This window comes from Oryza brachyantha, chromosome 2, assembly GCF_000231095.2.
Source record: "Oryza brachyantha chromosome 2, ObraRS2, whole genome shotgun sequence".
In the NCBI taxonomy this organism is placed as follows: domain Eukaryota; kingdom Viridiplantae; phylum Streptophyta; class Magnoliopsida; order Poales; family Poaceae; genus Oryza; species Oryza brachyantha.
The window spans coordinates 19,829,012-19,854,779 of record NC_023164.2 but is presented as its reverse complement, the minus strand read 5'-3'; the positions used below and the strand labels follow the sequence as shown (position 1 = coordinate 19,854,779).

The 25,768-nt window shown below is 39.2% G+C and overlaps 3 protein-coding genes across 4 annotated transcripts; all 3 read right to left on the bottom strand.

Annotated features, from left to right (window-relative positions):
- Positions 1-6,591: 6,591 nt before the first annotated feature.
- LOC121053522 (ethylene-responsive transcription factor ERF039-like) lies at positions 6,592-7,260 on the bottom strand. Its single transcript, XM_040520636.1, has one exon. The coding sequence runs from the start codon at positions 7,258-7,260 to the stop codon at positions 6,592-6,594; it is 669 nt and encodes a 222-aa protein (XP_040376570.1).
- Positions 7,261-15,677: 8,417 nt separating this feature from the next.
- On the bottom strand, positions 15,678-17,054 carry LOC102707562 (ethylene-responsive transcription factor TINY-like). The gene has a single exon (XM_040521145.1). The coding sequence runs from the start codon at positions 17,015-17,017 to the stop codon at positions 16,175-16,177; it is 843 nt and encodes a 280-aa protein (XP_040377079.1). The 5' UTR covers positions 17,018-17,054; the 3' UTR covers positions 15,678-16,174.
- Positions 17,055-18,164: 1,110 nt separating this feature from the next.
- Positions 18,165-22,069, bottom strand: LOC102718146 (chaperone protein dnaJ A6-like). Of its 2 annotated transcripts, none has more exons than XM_006647563.3 (8): positions 21,878-22,069; positions 21,310-21,478; positions 21,048-21,222; positions 20,820-20,952; positions 19,329-19,462; positions 19,113-19,255; positions 18,794-18,992; positions 18,165-18,696 (listed from the first exon to the last, which is right to left on the bottom strand). In XM_006647563.3, exons 2-8 carry the CDS (start codon positions 21,457-21,459, stop codon positions 18,359-18,361), a joined length of 1,272 nt encoding a protein of 423 aa, XP_006647626.1. In that variant the 5' UTR covers positions 21,460-21,478; positions 21,878-22,069; the 3' UTR covers positions 18,165-18,358. The 2 variants fall into 2 exon arrangements, with proteins under 2 accessions (XP_006647626.1, XP_006647627.1); XM_006647564.3 differs by having other exon boundaries at positions 20,820-20,949; positions 21,878-22,068.
- Between the last annotated feature and the right edge of the window lie 3,699 nt (positions 22,070-25,768).

The window sequence follows — 25,768 nt, the reverse complement described above, 5'->3', positions numbered from 1 at the left end:
TGCTCGTGTTTCATGTTCTAGAAAGGAGTATACATGAAGCTTTACAAGTTACAACTAGATCAAATGGTGATGTGAGGGCTGGACTCAAATGGACTCCTCGATATAAAACTTGCAGCATCTTTTTGCTCAAAAATATATATACATGTGCCTTTCCTAGCTACAACTAGACCAAGTTGGAGGGGGTAATGTTTGGATTCAAATGGGCTCAACATGAACAACCCGTGCGGAAATTCCTCGTTTTGGCAGTTGAAACACCTCCTTCACTGAAAGAAAAGGTCTCCTTTTTCTCTGTCAAACTGCCAGACAGCAAAATGCCTCCTACTATATTTGCATATCCTACCAATATTCAGTAATTTTTTGGGTAATATATAAGAAACTTTGTAGCTATAGCTAGGCGGACGAGCCAAACTATAGTGGAATATATCATATACAAACTGGGGCATTAGCTATCGATGATTGCCTAATATGTAGCTAGCCTCAATCTTTCCAGTATCAGGACTGATCAATCTTATAGAAGATGTTCCAGCCGTAACCACCACCCTAATATTAATTATGTCTAGATCGACACAGTTTAATAATGCCTCCAATTAAGAATGATTGCCTTGCTCATGGGCTCATGGCAAGGAGGCCTATAAGCTATGCTAGTTTATTGTTGGCAACACAGAAACCATGCAGATAACAGAATCATCATTACTGTTCATCTTAATTAGGTGATAGATCAAGAGCATTATTAGTGAATTGGAGATGCTTTGCAAAGAAAAAGAGCTCTCCTTTTGTTAAACTCTTCATAAAGAAAGCGCTCGATAAATATTTCTCGGTACCATTTATGATAATTTTGAAATGGTACAAGAGAGTGCGTGATTACGAGTCAGGCAAACGCTCTAACTAGCTACATTATTCGAGCCTCGGTACTGTACTTGCTGGTAGTAAAGCTAGAAGAGCTTGCATGATTTGGACAGCAACAGCATGATTGGTTGAGTACCGTTTCCTCTCAGAAGAGCAATTATTAGATAAGAGTAATAAGTGTTTATGGACTACAAACTTTTTGGTTTGGTCGCCCAAAAGAGGAAGGAATTGGAAGAGAAAGGTCGACAAGAGAAGACTAATCATGGGTTAACAAATAACATCTGATATTTTTTTTTGTCAAAATACAATGCAGCACTGTGAAGAGATAGCTTAATCTGTCCGGCCGGTGGTCATGCATTTTGTGATTAGATAGCGTAACCGATTCAATCTAGATCCAGAACCATCCTTCTTTTTTCACATACGCTATACATCATGTAATTAACTAGTTACACATGCGCTATGACATGTTTTCATCTTTCGTTGACTGTCGTGTCCACGTTTGATAATTCATATTATTCGGAAAAAGAACTATATAATTATTAATTATTTTTATATGATTTGATTTATTACTAAATAAACTGAAATAAACTTAGATATAACTTATAATTTTATATATCTACAAAAATTTTAAATAAAAATGTCCTCTAATAAAAAATACCAGGAGGGAGTACTGTACTATTAAGTGCCAAATTAATTAACAAATAACCACGTGCATATGTATACTGTTTAAATTAGTTGGTTCTCTGGGCCTACGCCCCACATTGCACAGTGTCCACGTATTCCGTTTTCTGCTATACTCTACAGCTCAGTATAGTATTTCCCCATGATTAAGCCACCAGCTAGTATTCAAATGGCGATTCCTTGCATCGATCGTTGCACGCAGCTAGCTCTCATGGCCTGGGATATTATTGTTGTCGATCTGTTGGGCCCAACGATGCGCCGCACCTCCGGCGATATGTACGCCCAGATCCAACTAAATCTTCGAGCACCCTAATTTAATTACTCATGTAACCCTGATCTTCGTGTCCTCGTTAAGAACCTGGGGTTTGCTTTAAGCTCAATAGGTTAACTTGCAGAGGGCCAACCTGCAGTATCGATCGATCAGTTGACGCCTGTAGGTACTAAAATACAGATCAGAGTGTTGTCATGAGAGAGCATGATTGAGTCCAAATTGGAAATTTAAAGTATAGCCAGAGGCTGTACTCGATCGAGTACAAAATATGGGATACAACAAGTTGTGTGCCATGCATGCATGCATGGCATGCTAGAGTACAGATCAGATGTACGAGTGACTATATATATACTCACTCCACTTGTAAATGTTGGACGTTAGTCAGTTCACGTCAACAAAGAAAAAATAGGAGGGAGTATATAGGAGTATGGCCGCGTACGGGTGGGAGGGGAGAGTGGTTAGTTATCTAGCACGAAAAACAGATTAGTATATAATTAATTAATTATTAATTATTAAAAAATATAAAATAGATTAATATGATTTTTTAAACAACTTTTCTATAGAAAATTTTTGCAAAACATACGCTGTTTAGCAGTTTGAGAAGCGTGCGCGTGAAAAACGAGAGGAGTTAGATATCTTATCTAGGATGCCGAACGCAGCCTATATCGTACGAGTAATATACATGGTTACTCCCACGAAGTATTTTTATTATTTAAATTTTATACTAAAATTGTAAATATTTTTTACTAATTCTAATGATTTTAATCATTTCAATACTTACAAAGACAATCGGATGCTTAGAAAAGAAAACTTGTCAATTCAAAATTTAAAAATTAAACATTGAAATAATTAAAAATGATTCTTTTAGTATCCTCATAGTCTAGGCTAAGCAATTTAAAATTGTTTATATTTTAAACAGTGACAGTAGTATGCTTGCAAGCGAGCCAAATTAACTAAAAGGAAGTAGACAAGCGAGATACAAAAAAACATATATGCAGGATGCGCAGGAAAGAAAGAAAGAAAGAAAGAAAGAAAGAAATCTCTGTAATAATATCAGTTCCCGGCCCTCTTCAATTCCCACATGATCAGGACGCAACATGCACTGATGTTAGCTGTCCCTTCTTAGCACTACATATTCAATTGGACACAAGAGAAATATATGCCACGCTAGATAGCTGTAGATCGCCCTCGAACAGATCACTAATCAGTAATCAAGCTGTAGTGTCTTGCTCATGTACTGTAGCCATTCCGTATGTAGTGGCATAATTATATTGTAGAAGATGATGCATGCGTGATTAATTTATCAGTTGTGTATATGCAGGAAAAAGAAGTAAATTGAGCAGAGTATCAACTAGCTAGGGCCCATTTGATTCAAAAGAAATTTATCGGAATTTTAGACAATTTCATTTCTATAGGAATTTTACCTACAAAGCCCTTTGAATCAAAGAGATTAACCCTATTAAATTTCTATGGAATGTCTCTTTCCAAACAATCTTTGTAGGAAATTTAACAAGAGGTGGAACGTCATTAAAAATCTTATGAGTCTTTATCTTTCTTTAAATTCCTGTGTTTTTCCTGGGATCCAATCAAACGGTCATTCCTACGTTTTTCATGTGTTTTGTAATCTTCTGTTTTACACTTGTATTCCTATCGGAATCCTATGTTTTTTCTATTTATCTTTTTTTTCATTCCTATGATTATAAGGGCCCTAGATCTGTAGCACTTGCTGCTCATGGAAGACGGCACGTACTGACTCTCATCATTTAATTTGATGATGGAAGACGGCACTCCATACATATGGGTCATTGTTTGGCCGTTCGAGGAAGGAAAAAAAAAACAAAACGACGAATAAATTTATAAATAAAACTTTTATATATGTATTTATGCTTATCACTCTAAAAGCGAAGTCTGCAAATAAAATGAAAAACAATGATAAAATCTTTAAAACAACTTTAACTTTAAAATTTAAATTTAACTTAAAAATTAAGCACGAGCAAAACGAAAAGACGAGTCGGATGGACTCACCAACGAACTGAACTGGGCTTTGATAGAATATATATATATGCTACTAATCTCCATCCCTTTATATGCGTTCGGTGGTTATGATATCTGATCAAAGCCACATAATCTGATTTGTGGCATATTTTATATAGCAAACGATCGTTTCATCATCAGATTTGTGGCATTATCTGATCAAAGAATGATATGAATGTTACGTCACCGGCCGGCCGGGTGTACGTGTGTCTGGTCAGGAGCTATATGTATCTCGATCTACAGTATTGGGCTAGCTAGAACTTATAGAAGAAATAATTAATAGGGACAAGCTAGACACCATACTCCATAGAACGGTGGTTGGCTCTGCGTAGGTAGACGGGTGCATCTATATGCTTCCATGCACGAAAGGCATGGCGTGATTTGTAAAAGTGAGATACGGGCTTACACCAGCCATGTCGTCAGCGTACGTCGCCGGGACCAGCAAAGGGATCCGTATAGTACTGGCTACTGCCTACCTGTGTACGGTATAATGACGCTTTGGATAGCGATATATTAGTGATGAGAGTAATTACTAGTCTAATACCATGTTCGTTTGGAGATAAGGTATCCGGCGCCAAAAAACACGGTAATAGATTAGTATATGATTAATTAATTAGTAACTATAAAAAATACAAAAGTGAATTAATCTGAATTTTTAAAGGCCGTAGAATTTTTTTCGAAAAAAATACACCTTTAGTAGTAGTTCGGAATGCGTTCTTATGAAAAACAAGAAAAACTATAGGTATTAGTAGGAGGGGAGCGAACTGGGCCTAAGACCTGCCTGTAATTATAGTAACGTTTAAAAATTACTTTGGATAAATCTAATCGTATTACTATTTTTAATTGTATATCAGTTAGTTAGGCTTCTTGTATTAGCTAATTATTCTTCAGTGGTATTTATGTGATACATATGTCAATAACTAGACGTCCGAAGTGACCTCATCAATTTCGAACATCTCGACCCAATCGTTGGAATAATTGCTCATACGGCATGTACTGTGTTTCCAAAAATAAAAAAATTAAATAAAAAGCTGGCATTCAAAGTTAAAAAACGTTAATTATCAGAATTATGAGTATTTTAAAGCATTAATCTCTCTGGTTTAATAATTCTGGTCATTTTGGATAATGACACAATTTTCTAAATCTTTAGCTGTGATTTTACATTAAAATATATAAATTGAATAAATAAATCTTTACTTTTTATAAGAGTAAAAGTATCGTTTTTGAGTCATCTATATAGTGCTTTCAGATTAAATAATTCAAAAGTTATCAATAGTTAAATTTTTAAATTTTGACCATATATTTAATAAATCGATAAGAATCGTGGAACTTCAGGGAGTACTTATTCGTGACTCGTGGAAGTGCAACTCACCCATGCTAAATACCGATTGATCTCTAGCATCCTCTCATAAATGATACTGTACGGTCTCTCATGTTTGGTTTTATTCTCCGTGGTCGGTTCCATCGATATTTGCGTACACGTTTTCCAAATGATGTTTTTTTAATAAAAATTTTGATTTCCAACCTTAAATTTAGAGAAAATTTTTGAGTTTTTTTACTAATGTTTATTTTTCAAAATTAACTTTTATATCGCTAAGAATATGTATTTATAAGTTTTATTCATAAACTATTTTTTGTTTGTAAATATGCTGTCACCCCCCTAATAAAAATACATTATTGGTGAATAGTTAGTTAAAGATTATTGAAGGGATAAAATGTCTTAATTTATGGAACATGATAGATAACAAAGTAGAAATCAACTTGTTTTGCAGAAATCTTGAATCCTAGAATTCAAGCTAATTATGTTTAATTGTGAATATTTGTAGGAGCAAAATATTCACAATTAAGGCACTATTTGTTTCCACTTAGAATTATTGTAAGCTGGATTATTAAGTTAGATTACTATAAGCTGGAGAAGAATAAGTTGGAGAAGAATAAGTTGTAATCTGTTTGTTTATTAGATTATTGGATAGGCTAGATTACTGGATTTGCATAACTAAAGTCCGGAATACCCTCAACTATTTTGGGATAAGCAGTGACAAGGTGCGTATTACTTCGAAATATCAAATGGCAGTGGGTCTTTAGCCAACTAATAATCTGAAAAAAAACACTTATGAAGGTGCTTATTAGATTATAGTAATCTAGCTTATAGATTATAATAAGTTACCATAATAATTCATCTATTTGTTTTAGATTATTACTAATAATCCAGAACATAATAATCTTAAGTGAAAACAAACATGGTCTGAATAGTTTACCGTAGGATTGTCATGAACTAAGTGGAAACCTGTAAGTTGGCGATACTTTTATTTAACATGGCAATGGACGATGGAAATCAGAATTCTGATGTTGTAATAAGCTGGATTGATGAACAAATTAATTTAAAAACGGAAAAGTTCAAGATTTAGCGAAACTAGGCCTACTCCCTGACAATCTAACGTATAGCAAGCACCCTGAATTTTTACCGAAGTGTAGTAGAGTCCTTATGACCACAAACTATGTACGGACTATATCTCAAAGGGAAAAAAAACATAAACGCCCTTGTCTTTTTCCTAAGTCAAAATTTAGATTTTTAATCTTAAATTTAAATTTATTTTATGATCTTTTATCATAGATTATTTTTTAACCTTATCTCTTTTATATCACTAAGAAAACATATATAAAAATTTTATTTATAAATTATTTTTTATTTGTAAAGCGTTTTAACAATCACCGCAGGTACATCTTCAAACACTAGTGCCACTACAACTAGCTGTTCGTCAGTTCTCCCAGAGCAGCAATGGCGCCGTTTCGAGGAGGAAGTCGTCCAAGAACTCGTCATTGCTGTTCATCGACGGCGGCAACGCAACGCCAAACTCGACGAGAATGCCCGGCAAGTCGAAGAGATCGAGATCTCCAATGTCGTCATTGCCATCTGGAAGCGCACGCGCGCATGGCGCCGCGGGCGCGTCGGCGTTGCCGGTGCCGGTGACATCCACCTGGGGGGCATGATCGTCGACCGTGGCCGGTTCGCTGTCCATCGCTGCCGCGAGCGCCGCGGCGGCTCGGACGTCGTCGGGGGCAGCCGAGGCCGGGCGGGGCAGCTCGTGGGCGGTCTCCGGGAAGTTGAGGCGCGCGGCGGCGCGGCCCTTCAGCGCGAGCGCCGCGACGTCGTGCGCGCGCGCGGCCATCTCGGCGGTGGCGAAGGTGCCGAGCCAGATGCGCGAGCTCCTGCGCGGCTCCCGGATCTCCGACACCCACTTGCCCCAGCTCCTCATGCGCACCCCGCGGTACGTCGGGTGGCGGCGGCGGCCGTCGATGCGCGGCCGCTTCTCCTTGCCGCCGGCGTTCTCTGACCACGGCCTCTCGACGACGGGGGAGCCACCGGAGAAGCTGCAAGCGGCGGCTGATTCACTGGACACCGGACACACAGCTCGCTGTGCTTCCATAGCCACACCTCGATCGCAAATTCGCGATCACAACCAAGTTAATTACACGTTTATCTGATATCCTTATGACTGTCACGGCTTGCTGCTGATTAACTAGCGATTTATATATATACTTTGGAGGAACAGTGTTATATGCTCGACAAATTAATAATTTTGCCAGTCAAAGTGGAGACTTGTGACTTGTGACTTGTGAGAGTACAGCGAGTATACTTGTTTTGCTTTCCCGAGGACAAACGTGATTGTTATGCAGTTATAGACTTATTATACTTGCACTCCGTATGATTAGCAGGAAATTAAAATGCCGTAGATGTTTCATAATTTCTGCAGTTTTGAACAATAATGCGCTTAAACTTTGAAAACTTTAACTATTCAATTACTTTTAAAATATTTATTTTAAAAACAGCACGGTCATATGTCTAGACATGTCTTAAAAATACTTAATAAAATATTTCTATTTTTTTGTCTATTTTAATAAAAATTATAGTCAAATATATGTTTCGAAGACTGTGTTGCTCTCCAAAATGACATGAATTATCAGACTAAATAGCTAATGCAGTTGTGTATTTCAACATTTCATCAGCCTCCATGACCAAATTGGTTAGTAATGTTTATGGTTAGTATGCATAACTAATATTTATCTATCTTAAAATATAAGGGATTTTGAGGATAAATATAGATAAAAACTTATCAACATTCATACTTAGATTTCTTTCATTTAAGGATGGTTGTACTGCTCACCGACAGTTCTTATCACTAATTAACCACAGTTGGGCCTCGCAGTACTGAGTTCGATGGCGCGCTGCTCACGTTTATTGCCGAGGGCTGGCAAAGAAGCTCACGTGCTGCTCGAGCTTGGCTCTTTTTATTCTCGATTTAAGCTTGGCTTGAGCTCCTACGGAACTAAGCCTGAGCTTGATCCGAAGCTTAGCTATATTTTTATTTTTTTTATTTAATGAGATAGTAAATTAAGTATAAGTTATTATACTCTTAAATAATAAACTAATTTGCATGTGCTGACATTATATATTAATTTTAAATCTTGTCTATATTTTACTTAATATGATTAATTTACAATTATTGCTTTTATCAAGGCACTGTCATCAAAATATATTATATCATGGATTTGAGCTCGCTTTCGAGATGAGCTTGTTTAAAAGCTCAAAGGCTTGGTATACTCGATTTGAGCTTTGAGCTTGTGTTGAGCTCGAGTCTAAACAGGCTGACTTGCTAATCTTGGCTCATTGACAGCTCTATCGTCGCCTCCAGACAAACAATATATAACTGATATAGGAGATCGTCATTCTGACCATTTCAAATCATAGCATGCCAATCCTTAAAGCTTCTCCAAAGTTTAGACTCGTCAAGTGGGAAGAGAAGAAAATGAAATGAAGAGAAGCTTCAGTGATTTTACGTTAGGGCATGTACCAACCGGTTACCGGTGGTTCAAAAATCGAAAATTCAGATCGGCCATAGGTTACCACTACCAGGAAAAACATACCACACACACAAAAAAAAAAACGATTCCATCAGCTCTGGCAAGCAATTATATAACTCGGTTGCTTAACACGAACTTCACTATAGAACTACAGCCTGTACTAAATTGGGATCGTGTGAGGATTAAAAATATGCCGGATCTTCCATCCAGAGATCCTAGAGATTTGGATCTTGCTTTGTAATAGGTGGGGGTTGCAATTAATAATGCAAACTATGTATCGATGGTAAGTTAGCACTGTAGATCAATATCACTCTGTCCTTTAGAACAGTGTCAGCGCCTGGTAGTAACAGGCAATCCAGGCCTCTGAAACTCGATCGTATACTACGCCTGCAGATTTGCAGTTTTTTAACATCAAAGAACAATTCGTCACGCAGCTACTACTAATGCAATTTTCTATTGATTAATAGCTCTTGATCTGGAAGAGTATCCTGTTGCCCGTTTGTCTTCATTCAGCCCATGCCATCATTGAGCAGTGTACTAAGCAACAAAAGTGAAAGGATGGAAAAGAAAAAAGAAAAAAGCGGATCCCGCGCCTCATGAAACATGATCACGCTTGTTTAGGTGGTGTTTAGTTTGCAAAAAAATTTATAAAAACATCACATCGAAAATATATTTAAAGTATTAAACGTAGTCAATTACAAGACTTTTTGATTCCGGTTAAAAACCGCAAGACGAATTTTTTTAGCCTAATTAATCTATCATTAGCACATGGTTACTATAGCACTTATGGCTAATTAATTTCTAATTAGGCTCAAAAGATTCGTCTTAAGATTTCTTCTGTAACTATGCAATTAGTTTTTTGATTTATCTATGTTTATTGCTTTATTTAGGTGTCCAAAGATTTGATCTGATGTTTTTGTAAAAAAAAATAGGAATTAAACAAGGCCTTAATCAATCAATGCCACAACTAAACCATATAAATAATATGATTTTTTTCGTACCCTCGAAATGGTAAGTCGTCCATTAATTTGATCTAATAGATCTGATTATATTATATTACACCATTAGTATGCATAGTAGAAATTCTACGAGAATAAAATTAGAACTAAAATATATAACTCTACGATAAAATTGTGTCATATATTATTTTAAAATAGATAAATATATCTTACCAAAGTTTAAAATAAAATATTTAAAAATACATAGCTAGATATAAATTTTACCACACTACTGTCGCTACAAGTAAAATATACTATAACATTGCTCAAATAATAAGATCACACTGTCACGGAGTACTTTTTTTTAGATAATGTATCACAGTGTGTGTACTTAGCTAGCCAGCTCGTTTGATTATACTGCAACTTACGTGCAGCTGATCGATCGATCTCGACGACGACCTACCTGAACACGCTCGTGCGTTAATTCTGCCTAAGCTAGCTAGAAAACGTAGCTGCCGAGACAGTAACAGTCGGACAACTCCACTTGACTCGCTGGACACTAGCTAGCGGACACACAGTTGCAGCCGCAGCTAGCGAGAGGCAGGGTGGGTGGGTGGTACTACGTGTACGTCGTCGCCACGGCCACTCCAACGCTAGCTAGTAGCCAAGTGGCCAGTGCGTTGCGTTACGTTGCATTTCCATCGCGGCCAGCGCGTCGAGAGGTCGTTGCGCTTGCGCTGCCGTTTGCCAGCCACCAGTGTGCAGTGCGTGGGGATACTGCGTAGTGCGTACTGTCTGAAACTGAGTGATGATATGTGTATATTAATGTATATGTACGTGCCAACGTGAGACACAGGTTTGTTTACCGAACACAGGAAACCTGCTGAAAGCGGTGAAAGGTGCCTGTCTTGGTGTGTACAATGGGCATGGATGCCGAAACCGGCGGTTGGCCAGTCACGGAGCCTATGATTACCGTGGTAATAAACCGTTAAAAGGGATGTAAAATTCATAACAATCTTACTCCGTCCAACGACGGTTTTAGATACCCCACAATAACACGCTGGGACAGATCCAGTATGGGGCTAAGAGGTCTTCAGCCCCTCTACACGCTGGATTCCCTTAGAAACAGGGGGGGAGGGGGGTAAGAAGAGCGAAGGAAGAAGAAGAGAGGGCGGGCTCGAGGAAGAAGAATGTAACCAACTTCTTAATTTTTAAATTCTGTATCCGCTACTAATAACACAAACATAATATCACCAAACTACCTCGACCGATCGATCCCCACGTATGCATAAAGACTAGATGAGAGTTGCTTTCTTTTTTGTTCGAAGGGGCCACAACTAAATGTAACTGTTCTACGAGCTGGATGGCTAGATCGATCGATCGATCGATCGGCAGGATCGGTAGCATCCATTGGGTCGTGATCTACAGTCTTGTCCTGCGATGGCATGCATGCAGTTGTTGCAATAGATCGGCTCTTCTCGCCCATTTAATTCGCGAAATAAAAAATCGCAACAGAGAGCAGTACGTCCTCCGTAAATGTGACGAGCTAGTAGTACTGTGCGCTTAACTTGCAAACCTGTGCGTGCGTACCCGTTTGCCCTTTACTACGTGTGCCCGAGAGGCCAAAGGGCGAGAGAGAAAAAGATGGGGTCGAGTTGGCAATATATTCAGTCATGGGCCATGTCATCTTATTAAGATATCTATTCCATTAATCAACTGGGCTCATCAGACACACTAAAACACGTTCTAGCACCAAACATAAAACACGAGCAATCAATACAATTACTAGTAGGTGACTGTGGATTTGATATACTCGCTCCGTTACAAAATAAACTAATCTTTCACTTTTACCCTATAATATTTGACTTTATGTCTTATTTAAAAAAATTTTACGATTAATTTTTTTATTAGATAATAAATTGCGAATAGTATTTTACGTGTGACTAATTTTTTTAAAATTTCTTTAAAAATTTAAATAAAACAGATAATTAAACGCTGGACACGCAAATCTAAAGTTTGTCTAACAGAGGGAGTATTACGAGGTCAGCTCAACTCCATGTCTGCATGCATCGAGGTAGCTAGCTAGGGACATTCCTGTGTAGAGCCGGACTAGCTGCTCTGGCCAATTTTAGGTGATCTCTACTGACGCACAGATATGGTCCCGGCGCCCAAAAAAATACATAATTCCGCAGCCAAAGCTAACATTAAACACGATCGACTGTGAGTAGAAGTGTACAATGTTAATCCAAACCTACGTCTCACCTAACGATTAACATGAAAATGAAATGGTATACCCTCCACGTGCCAGGATGCAACTGGAAGGACTGACACAACTTTAAATATACACATTTTCTTTCTGAGATCGCGAAAAATCGGACAGGGACGGTGACAGGTGGGCCCGGCCGCGATCACGGAGCATTGGATCCTCTCTGAGGGCTTAATTATCGATCAGGCCGTTTTCTCACACGCTGTCTAGCGTTGTTCCCGTGTGCGCGTGATGGTACCCGTCGAAAAAGCGGCTGCGGTGTGTCAACTTCGCACAGCTAAACGGACTTTTTTTTAAAAAAAAGAAAAAAATGTCAGACATCGGATCATTATATCCGGTGACATATTAAGCTTATGGGCAACTCTCCGATACATTGTAAGTATTTACTTATAGTATTATACTATCAGTTGAAAAATTGGTATTTCTTTTACTTTGTTAATTACTTAATTAGCAGTATTTTGTAATTTTGTTTTTTCAATAAAGAACACAATAAAAAGAACAATATTACCTCTTCAAATTTCTACTATATCTAATATTATTGGTAGTATAATTTAATCATAGTCGTTCGATAAAAATAAATCAAGGGTATGGATTAAATTTTACCACCAATAAAAATGCACTGGAGTGGAGTAAGTCCCTTGGTACGGCGACATAGAACGGTGAGCTGCTTGCGTACGTACCTAATTATGTCCAGCCTGCGGCGGGCTCGTCGCCGTGGGCGATTTGGAATGCGTCTTGCTGACTAGAACTGTAGAACAGAACAGATATGTGGTTTGGTTCAGCGATGAGGCTGGCAAAAAAGACTGTCGCTCGCGATCGAATTGTATTTGTGTAGAGGGTTATTATTAACATCGTCAAGCAATGAATCGGCCGCACAAAGCACAATCCGACTGATCGCAGAAATGTTCCGGGATCAATCTTCGTTTTAAGCATATACTTCCCTCTATTTTTTTTTAATTTAACGTCTCGATCATTCGTTTTATTTAAAAGTTTATATAATTCTTAGTTATTTTGTTGTCATTTACATCACTAATAGTTTTGTATATTTATATAAAAATTTGGCTAAAACGAATGATCAAACTTAAATATAAAAATTAACGACGTAAAATAAAAAACAGATGAAGTAATTTTGTGACCTCAAGTGTCAGTGTATATACTTAGGTTATGTTGAGATGAAAAATTATCTAATTTTTTGATATTTTTACGGTGTAAACGACGGAATGAGCTACTGTAGAGTTAAAGTTCTACTTTAGAAATATCATATAATTAACTTTTATATAGAAACTTTTTTAAAATACACAATGTTTATTAGTTCAATAAGTGTGTTTATAAAAGTCGAGAAAAAATAAGAAAAATATATGAGAAAGAATACAACCTGACAGTACAATTATGTAGTATATATTTATAGAACAGTATTTCCTTTTTTTTATTATGGAGGACGCGCACAGATGCCATGGATGACTACCAATACTCCTGTGAATGTTTTTTTTTCTTTTACGTTGATTGATATGTTAAGGTGTTGATCTTATTCGTAATTACCCATATTAATGAAAGTAGTATATGCAACATGTAGGATGATTTATTAAGTTTTTGGTGAGGAACTTTTCCTCGTGATAGTGTTTGTATGCCTTAATTAATTCTCATGTTGCCTCGTCACGACCAGGGTTCCCAATATCTTTTAGGCACTGACAACCGCGCGCTACCATGTGATTTCGTGGAAACCAATTGGTTACCGACCAAAATGACAGCTGAATTTTCAAACAAAAATTGCCAAAAATTTGTTTTACGAGTATTTTTAAGCTTGGTCGAATTACCGAGTGGCTTCAAAATACGGTGCACCGAACTACATGCATGGTATGGCGCCCCAGGTCATGTGACACGTACTGGTGACCCTATTGTTATTATATGAAAATAAAGATATTAGGATTCGTTATGAGTGTATGGTGACCCTATTTTTGGTCCATTTCACTAGAGCCCAAACTTGGTGGTGGTAGTGCAGTGTATCTTCGTATTGTCTTCACATTATATATTTTGATCAGAAGAATCAGAAGTACCATGCAGCATGAGAGTGTGAACAAAAATATGTTTGGAAACAGCAAGTGATGGAAAGTGTGGGGAAAAGTCTGTGAGCATGTAGTTATGTATATACGGAGCATGAAAATTTGTTTAAATGGTAAAAAAAAGTATTAAAATGTATAGATTACAGTATTATATGCCACTAAAAACAGAATGCAAAATTCCTGCACGTCTTAGGAAAAAACAACACAAATTTGGGTTATGAATAGTACTTGTGTTAGTATATATTTGTTCATAACCCGAACCCATTTATTTTGTTTCTCTTTGCGGAGATCGATTGGAACGTGAATTCTGCAAGGAGGGTAGATGACTACTGTAGAATTATATATATGTTAGTATTTTTTGAAATTTTATAACTATCTGATAGATATTTTAGGAGTGAAAAGCACTCGTGTTATGGAAATCTAATTAACTCCTTGTTGTCGAGAGAAAAAAAGGGCTACTGAGCATACATGGACCGAAATTTGGAGGAAGGCATAATTTGTCGATTACTCGTTTGGTCTTACCATCTATTTTTTATTGCTACTAAACACAACTATAAGACTGTAATGTAAAGATGATTGTTTGGCTTTTAATTTATAAATAAAACTTTTATATGCTTATTATTAGCAATCTAAAAGCCTAGACTAAAAAATAAATCGTGGTGAAAAACCTAAAATCAACTTCAATTTAATACTGAAAATTAAAATTTTAGTTTAGGCCTTGTTTAGTTTCCAAAAAAATTTCCCAAAAACATCAGATCGAATCTTTGGACACCTAAATGAAGCATTAAATATACATGAACATTAATACTAATTACACAGTTAGGGGAAAAATCGTAAGACGAATTTTTTGAGTCTAATTAGGACATGATTAGCTATATGTACTACAGTAACCAACATGTGCTAATAACGGATTAATTAGACTCAAAAGATTCGTCTCGCGGTTTTCAAGCGAAATCTAAAATTTGTTTTTCTGTTGGTGTCCGAAAACCTGTTCCGACAATCGGTCAAACGTTTGATGTGACATCTTTACCAAAAAAATTTTGCCGACTAAACAACCCCTTATAAGCAAAAAAAAAAAAAGATATGGTGTAATATTCTATTACTGTACGTTACAGGCACGCGGAAGTACATACCTGGATTCTTTTCTTTTTCTTTTATCTTTTTGCCATTCTGGAATCTCGCTACATGCATTCATCATCTAATCAAATTTATTGTTACTGTGCAGTCTACTGTCTACGGTTGGAATCGATATGTCTACGAAAATGATATTTACCGATACACATTCAGTGACGAGTGCAATATAATGTCAAAATAATTTTGAAAAAATAAATTGTATATATAAGCTAGAATTAACAAAGGGGCAGAAATATGCTTTCATGGAAACAACGTATGGTCTATGTCGAATTAATGTGACTGTTTTCACCCCGCGTTAAGATTCTGTACCACTATGTCACTCTTGTTAGTGACGGTAAATGAATCATTTCACCCATATGCACTGTGCTGGTATATTTGCATTTTATTTATTTTCAATCGACAAACTTAAGAGATTATAGAGTAATTAGACAAGAATATTAGAATATTCTTGTTTATGCCATTTAAGTAAAATCCCGCCTGAAACTAGAGTTTATTTCATTTTGTAACGTAGAATGATGTTGAGAAGTACGAGTAATTAATACAGAAACAGACGAAAATCAAAGCACCACGAAGTATATCAGTTTTTGCTAAATATACACACTAACACTTTGTTATCTGAAGCAAATCGTTTCTATTGCACATCTCTCTGAAATTTACAACGCACACTACCTTAAAAAGGAAGAAGAAGAATCACACAAGGCACTCCCAAATTGTTCGCTGGATTGATTTACACACAACCATGAAGCCAAGTAGAGTAATTAATAATAATGGATCAATCAAATGTCTAGGCAGTTCTTGCAATCCACTGTTTCACCTCGCGCTAAAACGACTTCCCCTCCGTAAATCACATCTCCTGATCGCCCGCCCACCGCAAACGACGCGGCGTGGCGCGGTTTCACTGCACACGAAGCAAGGCACCTCCAGTACCAAAGGAAGAAAAAAAATAAGTGGAAGAGAAAAAGAAAGTGACGACCATGGCGTCGATCGGTTGACTGCTGCGGCCGGCCAACCCCGACCGGTGCAATGGCTGGCCGGCCGGCCGGCGAGTCGGGACGTGTGGATTGGATTGAGTTGGGTTGGCTTAGTCGGGATGCACCCAGCACTGCTCGGCCCACAGGAGCGGCTCGTGCAGCGCGGCGGCGGCGTTGTCGTCGTCGTCGCCGTCGTACTGGTCCGCCGCCGATGTCCAGATGGGTGAGCACCAGAGGCCGTCGCTCAGGTCGAGGAGGAGGTCGGGTAGGTCGAACAGCGCGTTCTCCTCGACGCTGCTGCTGGCGGCGCTCGGGCTGGCCGCTGCAGACGAGGTGGACTCCGTCGCCTCGGCATCGGCGGCGGCGGTGGCGGCGGCGACGGAGGAGGAGGACTCGCATTGGTCGGTGGCGGTGGTGGCGGCGGCGGCGGCGAGGGCGGCGGCGGCCTGGATGTCGGAGGGGGAGGTCGAGGCCGGACGCGGGAGCGTGTGGGCGAGGCTCGGGAAGTTGAGGTGCGCGGCGCGGCCCTTGATGGCGAGCGCGGCCACGTCGTGCGCGCGCGCGGCCATCTCCGCCGTCCGGAAGGTGCCGAGCCAGATGCGCGACTTCTTGCGCGGCTCGCGGATCTCCGACACCCACTTGCCCCAGCTCCGCCGCCTCACTCCCCGGTAGGACGGGTGTCTGCCAGCGTCACCCTTCTTGCGCGGCCCCGTACTCTCGCCGGCGCCGGCGCCGGCGCAGCTGCTGCTCTCCTCCTCGCCACCGCGGGGTGCATCGCCGGCGGTGCCAGTAGTGTCCGCCACCGCTACCTGTTCTTGACCGCCGCCGGGAGGAGCAGGAGATGCGCTCCTCTTCCGCTTAAGCTTCTTGTGCTTCTCTGGCGCGCCATTGGTGACGCATGAGACGGAGTCAGAGGAGGAGGTGGTGGGTGCATGGATCGCGGCAGCTTCCATGACCTCCTCCTCTCGACGACAAGGTGGAGGAGAGAGAAGCACACAGAATATCGCAGGGGGGAGATGCGCTTCCTTCCAGGTATAAATAGCAGAGGCCTGTGACTCTGTGAGAGAGTGTGAAATGCTGCCACTACCAGCCAGGGATAGCTAAAAGTTAAGCTCCTGAATTAAAAAACACATGTGAGAAATTCTGTGGATGTCATGGACTGGCTGGGCTAGAAAAACTGCAACAAGTGGATGTCATGTACTGGATGGGCTATATAACCAAATGGTAACAGTCTCCATCTCTACAACTACTCATTCTGTACTCCAAAATTGTATTCAATTGTATACTGAGACCTATCAGACTATCATCACCATATTGGCAGGACCGGCCAATGCTATTTTTTTAAGGAGTCCGACTAAGATAGTTTGAAGAGGCATACTGTCCATACAGAAGTTACATCTCAACCACTAGCCGTTAAGTAGATGTTAATACGAGACAGAGACCTGTTCAATGAAATCATAGGTCGACGGCTTTGTTTAACCTTCCTGCAGGATCCACTACTGTTTCCTGCTGGTGCAACCGAAACGATGCGCAGTACAGACGACGGCAATGGTGCACGGTGGAGGCGTGGACGTATTTTCGGAAGATTCAGAAGTTAGGATCTTCTGGAGCAAGTGGAGCTGGCCAGTGGCCACTACTAGTGGTGTGTATCTGTTTCAACGAATCAACGGCCATCCCAGCCTCGCAACCTACGGTTCCTCGGATCCTGAACAAATTGCAGCACAAAAAATTGGCCCAGCAGGTAGAGCAAATGCATCAGGGCTAGAGCAAGCGGCATCATAGAAAATGGCCCAGCAAGCAGAGAAAATGCATCGGAGTTGAGACCACTTGGAGCATAAACGAGTCGGAGTTGAGGCCACTTGGAGTATAAACGAGTGTAAGAATGCAACGTGAGACCGTCGTGGTATTCAGACAGAGGTCAATAGGGCATTGCGTGGTTGTATCACCACACTGCTATAAACCACACGCATAATATAGAACAGTTGATTCGTCCGACTAATGTATCAGTATCACCTCAAACTATTTTAGAGGATTAGCTCAAAGTAGTAATAATACGTGGCTGTACGAATTAATGAGCGACTGTAAAAATTATAGAGCGAAAGGCCGCGGCATCATTATGACCAATAGCAAGCTCCTTAATCTTGAGACAACAAACAAAAATAATAGCATAACATGCATCAGCTACTTAAGGTGGGGGATACATAAAAAAAAAAGAACAATAGAATGAACTCAGCTACCGCAATCTTTGGGTGATAAGAGACGCCAAACGTCTAATCCAAATAGCCGGACTGTTCTTACTGCTGGGCACACTGTACCCTAGGTCCAGGTCCAGCATCCTCGTCGTCGTCTTCATCATATGCTTCCTGCTGCCGCCTGTGCTGCTGCCTGCGCCTCATTTCCTCTTCTATGTTGACATCATGCATGGTGGTCTCCTCACATTGATCTAGCTCCATGTCTGACAACCGACTCCCCGCCGGTCGTGGTGGCAAAATCTTCTCAAGAGATCGGCATTGGCCAGGAGTGAGTGCACCAGGCTCAGGAAACTCCACATTGAATTCGACAAAAAGACGCCCTTTCATGAAAGGGCGGCCGTGCTGAGGCATGCCTTCATCATTAATGGCCTTGTGTTGACCTATCCAAGCAAAACATCTATCAACATGTCCAACATAGAAACTGAAGGCTGAAAGCAATGGGGTAAAACAAAAGAGTCACAAGAGGAGAAAGCATACCAGGTTTTATAATCTCCCCTGGATTAGATTTGATTAGAAGCTGCCGGCCATCAAGATGGGTTAGAACAAACTGGAAGCCACACAGAGCCTCGGTCAGGGAGATTGTGTGCTCAATAAAGAGGTCATCAGACTTCCTCTTGAATTTTGGGTGGTCTTTAAGTTGCAAGACAAAAACTATGTCTCCTGTCACTGTATCAGGCTGCAAAAGTAAGAATTTGCAATATTAGATGGCCACTTGGACATATTGTGTGCACACACACGCAAGATATGAGTTGAAGCATTTTATTCATGAAGGCCTGATACTGTAAACAAGACTCACAGCTTCATCAGCTTCACCCTGGAATACAATCTTTTGTCCATGTTGCATTCCCTTCTCCACATGAACCTCCAAGACCTTCTTCTCCTGGACTACTTTGTTTCCTTTACAACTTGGGCATTTATCCTTCTCGCTTATCATCTCACCTGAACATTTGTAAATTATTAGATAAACTCAACCAGAAGATATTTTTCTACTGAAGATACAACAGTGGCATACCTGATCCTTTGCATTCAGGGCAAACAGTGTTCATCTGTTGGATCATACCAAGCCCAATTTGTCTTGTTATTGTTCTCATTCCTGCACCACGACAACCATGGCAAGTTCCTGCTGCCCCACTCTTGGATCCTTTCCTGAAGGTGCAAAAACAAAGGGCGACATTGAGATGTGAGGCCTAACAAACCTAGAAAAAGGAATGCATAAAATAAGCCTTGTAACAATGGAGCACAAACAACTACAACAGCCAAAATTACAAGTTTCATTTGTTGAGAACCATAAAAAACGAACATCTGAATTGTTCAGGGAAATAATTGGACATCTGCGTGGTTGGGGAATATGGAACTCTACAAACATTTCAACGCAATGCAGGTGTAACCATAGGGCAATTACATACAGCAAGTACAGAAAACAAAGTAATATTACCAGAAAAAAGTTAGAACCAGTTGTTTTGTTGTTCAGAAAGGCCTTAGCAGACTTAATCTTATTTGTACAGATCATTATCTAGGTAGTACTCCTACGATTTCACCCCATTTTCAGAAGAACAAAAGGCTTTTCAGCTTGAATTTAAAGATGGGAAGGGGGATATCAAATGTTATGCTACATGACACGTTTGAGCCAAATATGTATATATTCAGCTCAAGCCCAAGTGAACACTCACTTCCTTCTTTAACGTGGGTACCCAACTCTTCACTATTAATTTGATATACTATGTTCCTCCTTAATATTCTTCAGTTCTCTACTTTCAGGAAAAAAAATGCTAAACGACTATGTAACACAAAACAGAATGACATGTGACATATAATTGCATCCTAATGCAAATATAGGCAAACTTTTTCAAGACGTGAACTACAATTGCATCTTCCCATATAATAAACATGGCATGTGTGCCAATGCACCCGTTAAGTGCATACCACATTTCATTACCACTTCAATACATATTTACTTAGAAGTGCCTAACTATATGATAAAAATAAATAAAAGAGAAATAAGGGGAAAAGAGTATGACTTAAACCATTATACATAAATAAGATTTAGATGTACTTTTAACCATCAAATGATCCAGCAAAAAAATTTCAGAAAAACTGAATTTCAAAGGTTAAGAAAGTAAACCAAGTTTCATCATGCGCAGTCAGTCCTTGTTATTCTTATAAATATCAGTACAGTATATATTCTACAAATTCTAGATGGTCAATGGAAATACAATGGTAAGAAAAATGAGACAGAAAAGGTCACTAAAAATAAAGGCTTATGTTGGATTGGCACACCATATTTTCAGCCAAAAATAGGATTAAGAAAGATGCATTTTTCTAATATAGTTAGACAACAAGGGATACTAGTGAGCCTCTCCTAGTTTTTTATCCATTTAGTTCTCCAATTAACTCAAAGTTCTTACTACTTCTTTAAAGGATTCTGCCATTTAAGACAATAACAAATATCAATCCTTTCAGCAGGAAAGAACAATTATCAATTGAGAACCTGCAAAACACTTACCCCTTGCACTTTGTGCACAGAGCATTCCGTGACAAGGATAGTTTCTTGGTAGTACCGTTGTACAAGTCTTCTAAAGAAACCTTCATAGTATGCACCACATCTTCGCCACGCTTTTGTCTATGCCCTCTACCTACTTTTAACAACAAAACAGTAAATATGTGCGCCTTCTTTTCTCAAATAGAAGGATAAAGGAACAAAGTGCAGAAGCATTTTTCATGATTCTATTACCTCCAAAGCCACTGCGACCCTGAAAAAGCTGCTCAAACAAATCAAACGGACTATGGAAATCACTACTGCTGCCTCCTCCCATCCCTTCTTTGAGTGCATCTTCACCATATTGGTCATAGATATCCCTCTTTTCTGGGTCATTGAGAACCTCGTAAGCTTGAGAAATTTCTTTGAACTGCCCAACCAGCAAAAAGAAAAATGTCAATCAAACCAAGCCAACAGTTCAAGAGCAGACAAAAAAAAGAACAGTTTCTCCCCAGACCTTCTCAGGGTCTCCACCCTTATCAGGGTGATTTTTAATGGCGGCTTTACGGTATGCCTTCTTCAGCTCATCCTGGGTTGCTGTCTTGGATACACCGAGCACCTCATAATACTTGGTATTGTTGCTCTTCTTTGGCATGCGTCCAAACATGGCTGATAAAAAGGGCTTGCTACAAACGCAAAAATCGAATCAAACAAATAGACCATGAAATTATAACTAATGAGAAGAATTAGCACGATCCAATATTCTGCAAAAAAAGAACACGCATACACAATATTCTTGCAATCAGAACAGCCAGTCTTCTAGAGCTCAGATGATATACATATTGTACTACATAAGAGGCGGACTCAACGAGAATCCGGAGGTTTCATCTGAATCCCCAATCAAGATGTTGCTGCTGTCGCTAGTGCTAATTCAGGGCAATAGACAACTACAGATCAAACAAACCCGTATACGACGGGATCAACAGAGATCGGCCTCCACGAACAAATACCACGGATCTGGATGGATTCGACCGCTTGCACCCCACAAATAAAAACCTAGCTAGGGCATGCAGGGGCTCCCTCACCAGAAGAAGAGGCGACCACTCCTAGATCAGATCTAGACGACGGCCCAGCAGAGCGGAGGACGGCAAGGTAGACGCGCCGCCGCGCAGCCGCCGTGGAGGCAAGAGCCCAGCCCCCCTCGCGCCAAGGCTGCGGTACGGTGCGAGGAGGAGGAGGAGGAGGCGTGTGGGGTTTCGGCGGCGGCGCAGCGAGAGAGAGAGGCCTCGTCCTGTAGCCCGCAGGGGAGTCTTTATTGAACTTTTCCTTCTGAGTCGGTCTGCGTGGGCCCCACGCGTACGCTGGTGGGTCGCTGAATGGGCCGGGCCTTCAGCCCTTGACCGGAATGGCCTAGCCGTACATTGGGGGGGCGCTCCGGTCCAATGGGCCTGAGATCGGTTGGCCCATGATGAGGTGACGCTCGAGGTGATGGTGGTGCTGGGCTTCACAAGCCCATTATTGGTTTCTTGGTTTTGTGAAACCCATTCAGAGACTGTTGACATTTGGGACAGGTTATCAAGACCTTGAAATTTGATTTGATTTTTTTTTTGAAAATTTAACCGGTTTACTGAGCGGTACATCAACCTGAGCTGGCTCGAAACATTACATTTCCGTGGACGTTTTCATCACCGTGTTTGGGGGCGAGCGAAAGGGGTCATCTTTTTGCCTTTTAAAACGAAAAAGTCAAACTCGATATTTATAAACGAGTAATAACTTATAAATAAAACTTTTATTATGTGTCTTAGTGAGCTAACAGCCAAGGCTGTAAAATAAAATACGATGAAAAAAAACCTAAAATCAACTTTAAATTAAAATTTTAAATTTTAAATTTAGCTTACTAGCATATTACCCATACGTTGCAACGTGATCTTATTAAAAAATATCATTAGCATTTTATTAAAATATAGTTAATAAAGTTGGTTTAACATATAGGTCTCAATTTTTTTCTTTTAAAAAATAGAAGGGAGTTGATGGTGGAGTAGGTGGCAGATTCACCAACATCCTCCATCACCACCACTCTCTTTTACAGTGGTAGTAAATAAGATATGCGAAAACGAAAAGACGAGAACGAAAGAGCATAGTCAGAATACATAATGGGCAACGTTGTTGAGTGCAAGGTACAAATATCAAACACCAACCAGCGAAGGCAGCCATGTACATCATGCACATGCTTACATGAAAGACGGGCTCCTATCGGTTCGATAAGCTACTGTAGTCAGTGGCAGACCTAGAACAAGTTAAATGAGCGTGCACACTTCGTTAGGCAAGGATTTGGCTAAGAACAACAATTTAGCTAGAAACCTGGAACATCCATGCAAGAAAAACCTCTTTTCCACGTCGATTCTTTGCAGCCTTTGCTCCCTCATTATATTGTGCTTCTAAAGTTATATAGTAAAATAGAAAATTACATCTATAATCCTACTTGATTATTCAAAATTGTGGGGTATTGACGTATTGTAATCCTGTGACGAGAGATGATGTTTGTTTGTGTCGTTGTCTAGGTCACCACGAAATGACTTTCTTGAAACGCAAACGGCAGCCAAGATATATAGTGCAGCGGTATCGAGGGCTCCGATCGGTTAAGCGCCTCTGATTTCTTGTTACGCTGGAGCTTTGTTTTGTCAATGGCGTGTAGTGTGCTTCTCAACGGGAACAGGTCACATCGGCGTATGAATGATTTGGTACGTGTATTCCATTATTGCCTTGGCTATGTATAAACTCTTGTCGTCAAGCAATGGTGAAGCTGTACCATTTTTTTCCCTGGCGCCGGTGAAGCTGTACTTGGCGGGGTATAGTAAGCATGGTGTGCAACTTAGCCTTATTTAGTTCCCAATTTTTTTCCTAAAAACATCACATCGAATCTTTGGATACATCATGGAGCACAAATGTATATAAATAAAAAAAACTAATTACATAATTAGGGAGGAAATTGCGAGACGAATCTTTTGAGTCTAATTAGTTCATGATTAGGCATGAGTGATATAGTAATCCACATGTGATAATGACGAATTCATTAGGCTCAAAAGATTCGTCTTACGGTTTTCAGATGTGTTATGAAATTAGTTTTTTCATTCATGTTCGAAAATCCCTTTTAGCATCTGGTCAAACATTCGACGTGACACCTAAAGTTTTTTATTTCGCGAACATCAGACAAAGTATCATTGTGATGCAAATGGTTGGACTTTAATGAACCACCACAATGTCAAAAAGAGAAAAGGTCGATGTTGTTTGGTACTCCCTTTAACAAAAAGTATATTATCTCAGTCTTTTCGCTTAATCTTATGTTTACAATCCAAAATTTAAATTTTCAACCTCAAATTTAAAGTTGATTTTAGAGTTTTTTAATCAGCTTTAGCTTCTAGACCGCTAAAAATATGTATATAAAAGTTTTATTTATAAATTATTTTTTGTTTACAAATATGTTATTTGGTTTTTCTATAAAGAATCCAAACAATCACTCCTGTAACCTGCAAGATTAGTCATGAAATTACCAACTTCGTTTTTTAGATATTATAGCAACTTCACTTACTCTCTTATCTTAACCGATTATAACTATCTCTCATTTATTTTCTTCATCTATTTTTAACCTTAATTCATTGTAGTTATATCTCATTTAATTTCAAGTATTTTCTTAATACCGTGAGAAACTCCAAAAAATCATTTTGAGGCAGAGGAGGTTGACCTATCCCAATCCCAAGCGCCTCTCCCTCTGTCATCCATATATAGCTTCTGTTTATGCTTATAAGTTAAAATTTAAATTTTTAATCTTAAATTTGAATTTCATTTTAAGGTTTTTCACCGAAATTTATTTTTTAGTCTTGGTTTTTAGATCGTTAAGAATATGTATATAAAAGTTTTATTCGTAAATTATTTTTCGTTTGCAAATATTAAAAAAACAAACCTTCAATGGCGTGTTTCTCCCCCTTCTCTCTCCACTCACTTGCCGATGTTGGATCGCTAGGTGTTCACTGTTGACACTGGTCCAGCCGTCCAGGGCCAGGATAAGACTGGATCCTTTGAAAAGAAACAGACAATCGCATCGTTAAGCAGCCAACGTCGAGACGTAATAATGATGCTATGTTTGGACCATGGAAATGTGAACAAAAAATCGATGATAGGATAGTTTCATTTCAGTTCCTGCCTTGGGGAAGATGTCAGATACTCAGATGTGAGATGTGTACATTCGTGGTTTTGGTTGCTCAGTGTTGCCTTTTGTTGCGTTGTCGTTCGTGTTGATGTACTTCTGATGAGCTAGCTGCCGTTCAATTGGTCTGAGTGTAGAGTGCAAAACAGTAACAACCCAGTGTTTTGGCTTTGCAGAAGCCCAAGTGAAACCGTTTATTAACAATTAAAAGTAATTTTTAAGTACAACTTTCCTTCGTGCATTCTTAGCGACGTAAAAGCAAGGGCTAAAAAATAAAGAAAAATAAAAAACCTAAAATCAACTCTAAAGTCAAGTTTTAAAATTTAATTTTATATTTATAAGCATAAGTACTACCTCTGTCCTAAATGTTTGACACCATTATTTTTTTATACACGTTTCAACATTCGCTTATTTAATTTTTTTTAAATATGTAAAGCTATATATATGCATAAAAATATATATAATAATAAATAAAATAATATAAAAATAATTAATAATTATATAAATATTTTAAATAAGATAAATAGTTAAACGTATATAAAAAAATTAACTGCGTCGGATAACCAACTAATATCGCCCCACGCAGCTCCAAACCAAGTGCAGAGGAGAGGTGAGACTAACCAAAAATATTACCAGAATCGTTTTTGTTGCATAATAAATCATGGATTGTAATTGCATTTTAGTGGAGGATATAGGATTTTTGTCGAGGGTCAGAAAGAGGGCTAGGTCCGCTGCAGTAATAAAACCTCAGGTACTGACTTACCAATTTTAA

What these genes read in the sequence shown, in the direction of transcription:
- LOC102718146 (XM_006647563.3), bottom strand. Translation starts at nt 21,459, where the DNA reads ATGTTTGGACGCATGCCAAAGAAGAGCAACAATACCAAGTATTATGAG. An exon ending in CTGTGCACAAAGTGCAAGGG is followed by an intron (nt 19,463 to 20,819) that starts GTAAGTGTTTTG and finishes TTGCACCTTCAG; the next exon opens with GAAAGGATCCAAGAGTGGGG. An exon ending in CCCTGAATGCAAAGGATCAG is followed by an intron (nt 19,256 to 19,328) that starts GTATGCCACTGT and finishes ACAAATGTTCAG; the next exon opens with GTGAGATGATAAGCGAGAAG.
- LOC121053522 (XM_040520636.1), bottom strand. Translation starts at nt 7,260, where the DNA reads ATGGAAGCACAGCGAGCTGTGTGTCCGGTGTCCAGTGAATCAGCCGCC.
- LOC102707562 (XM_040521145.1), bottom strand. Translation starts at nt 17,017, where the DNA reads ATGGAAGCTGCCGCGATCCATGCACCCACCACCTCCTCCTCTGACTCC.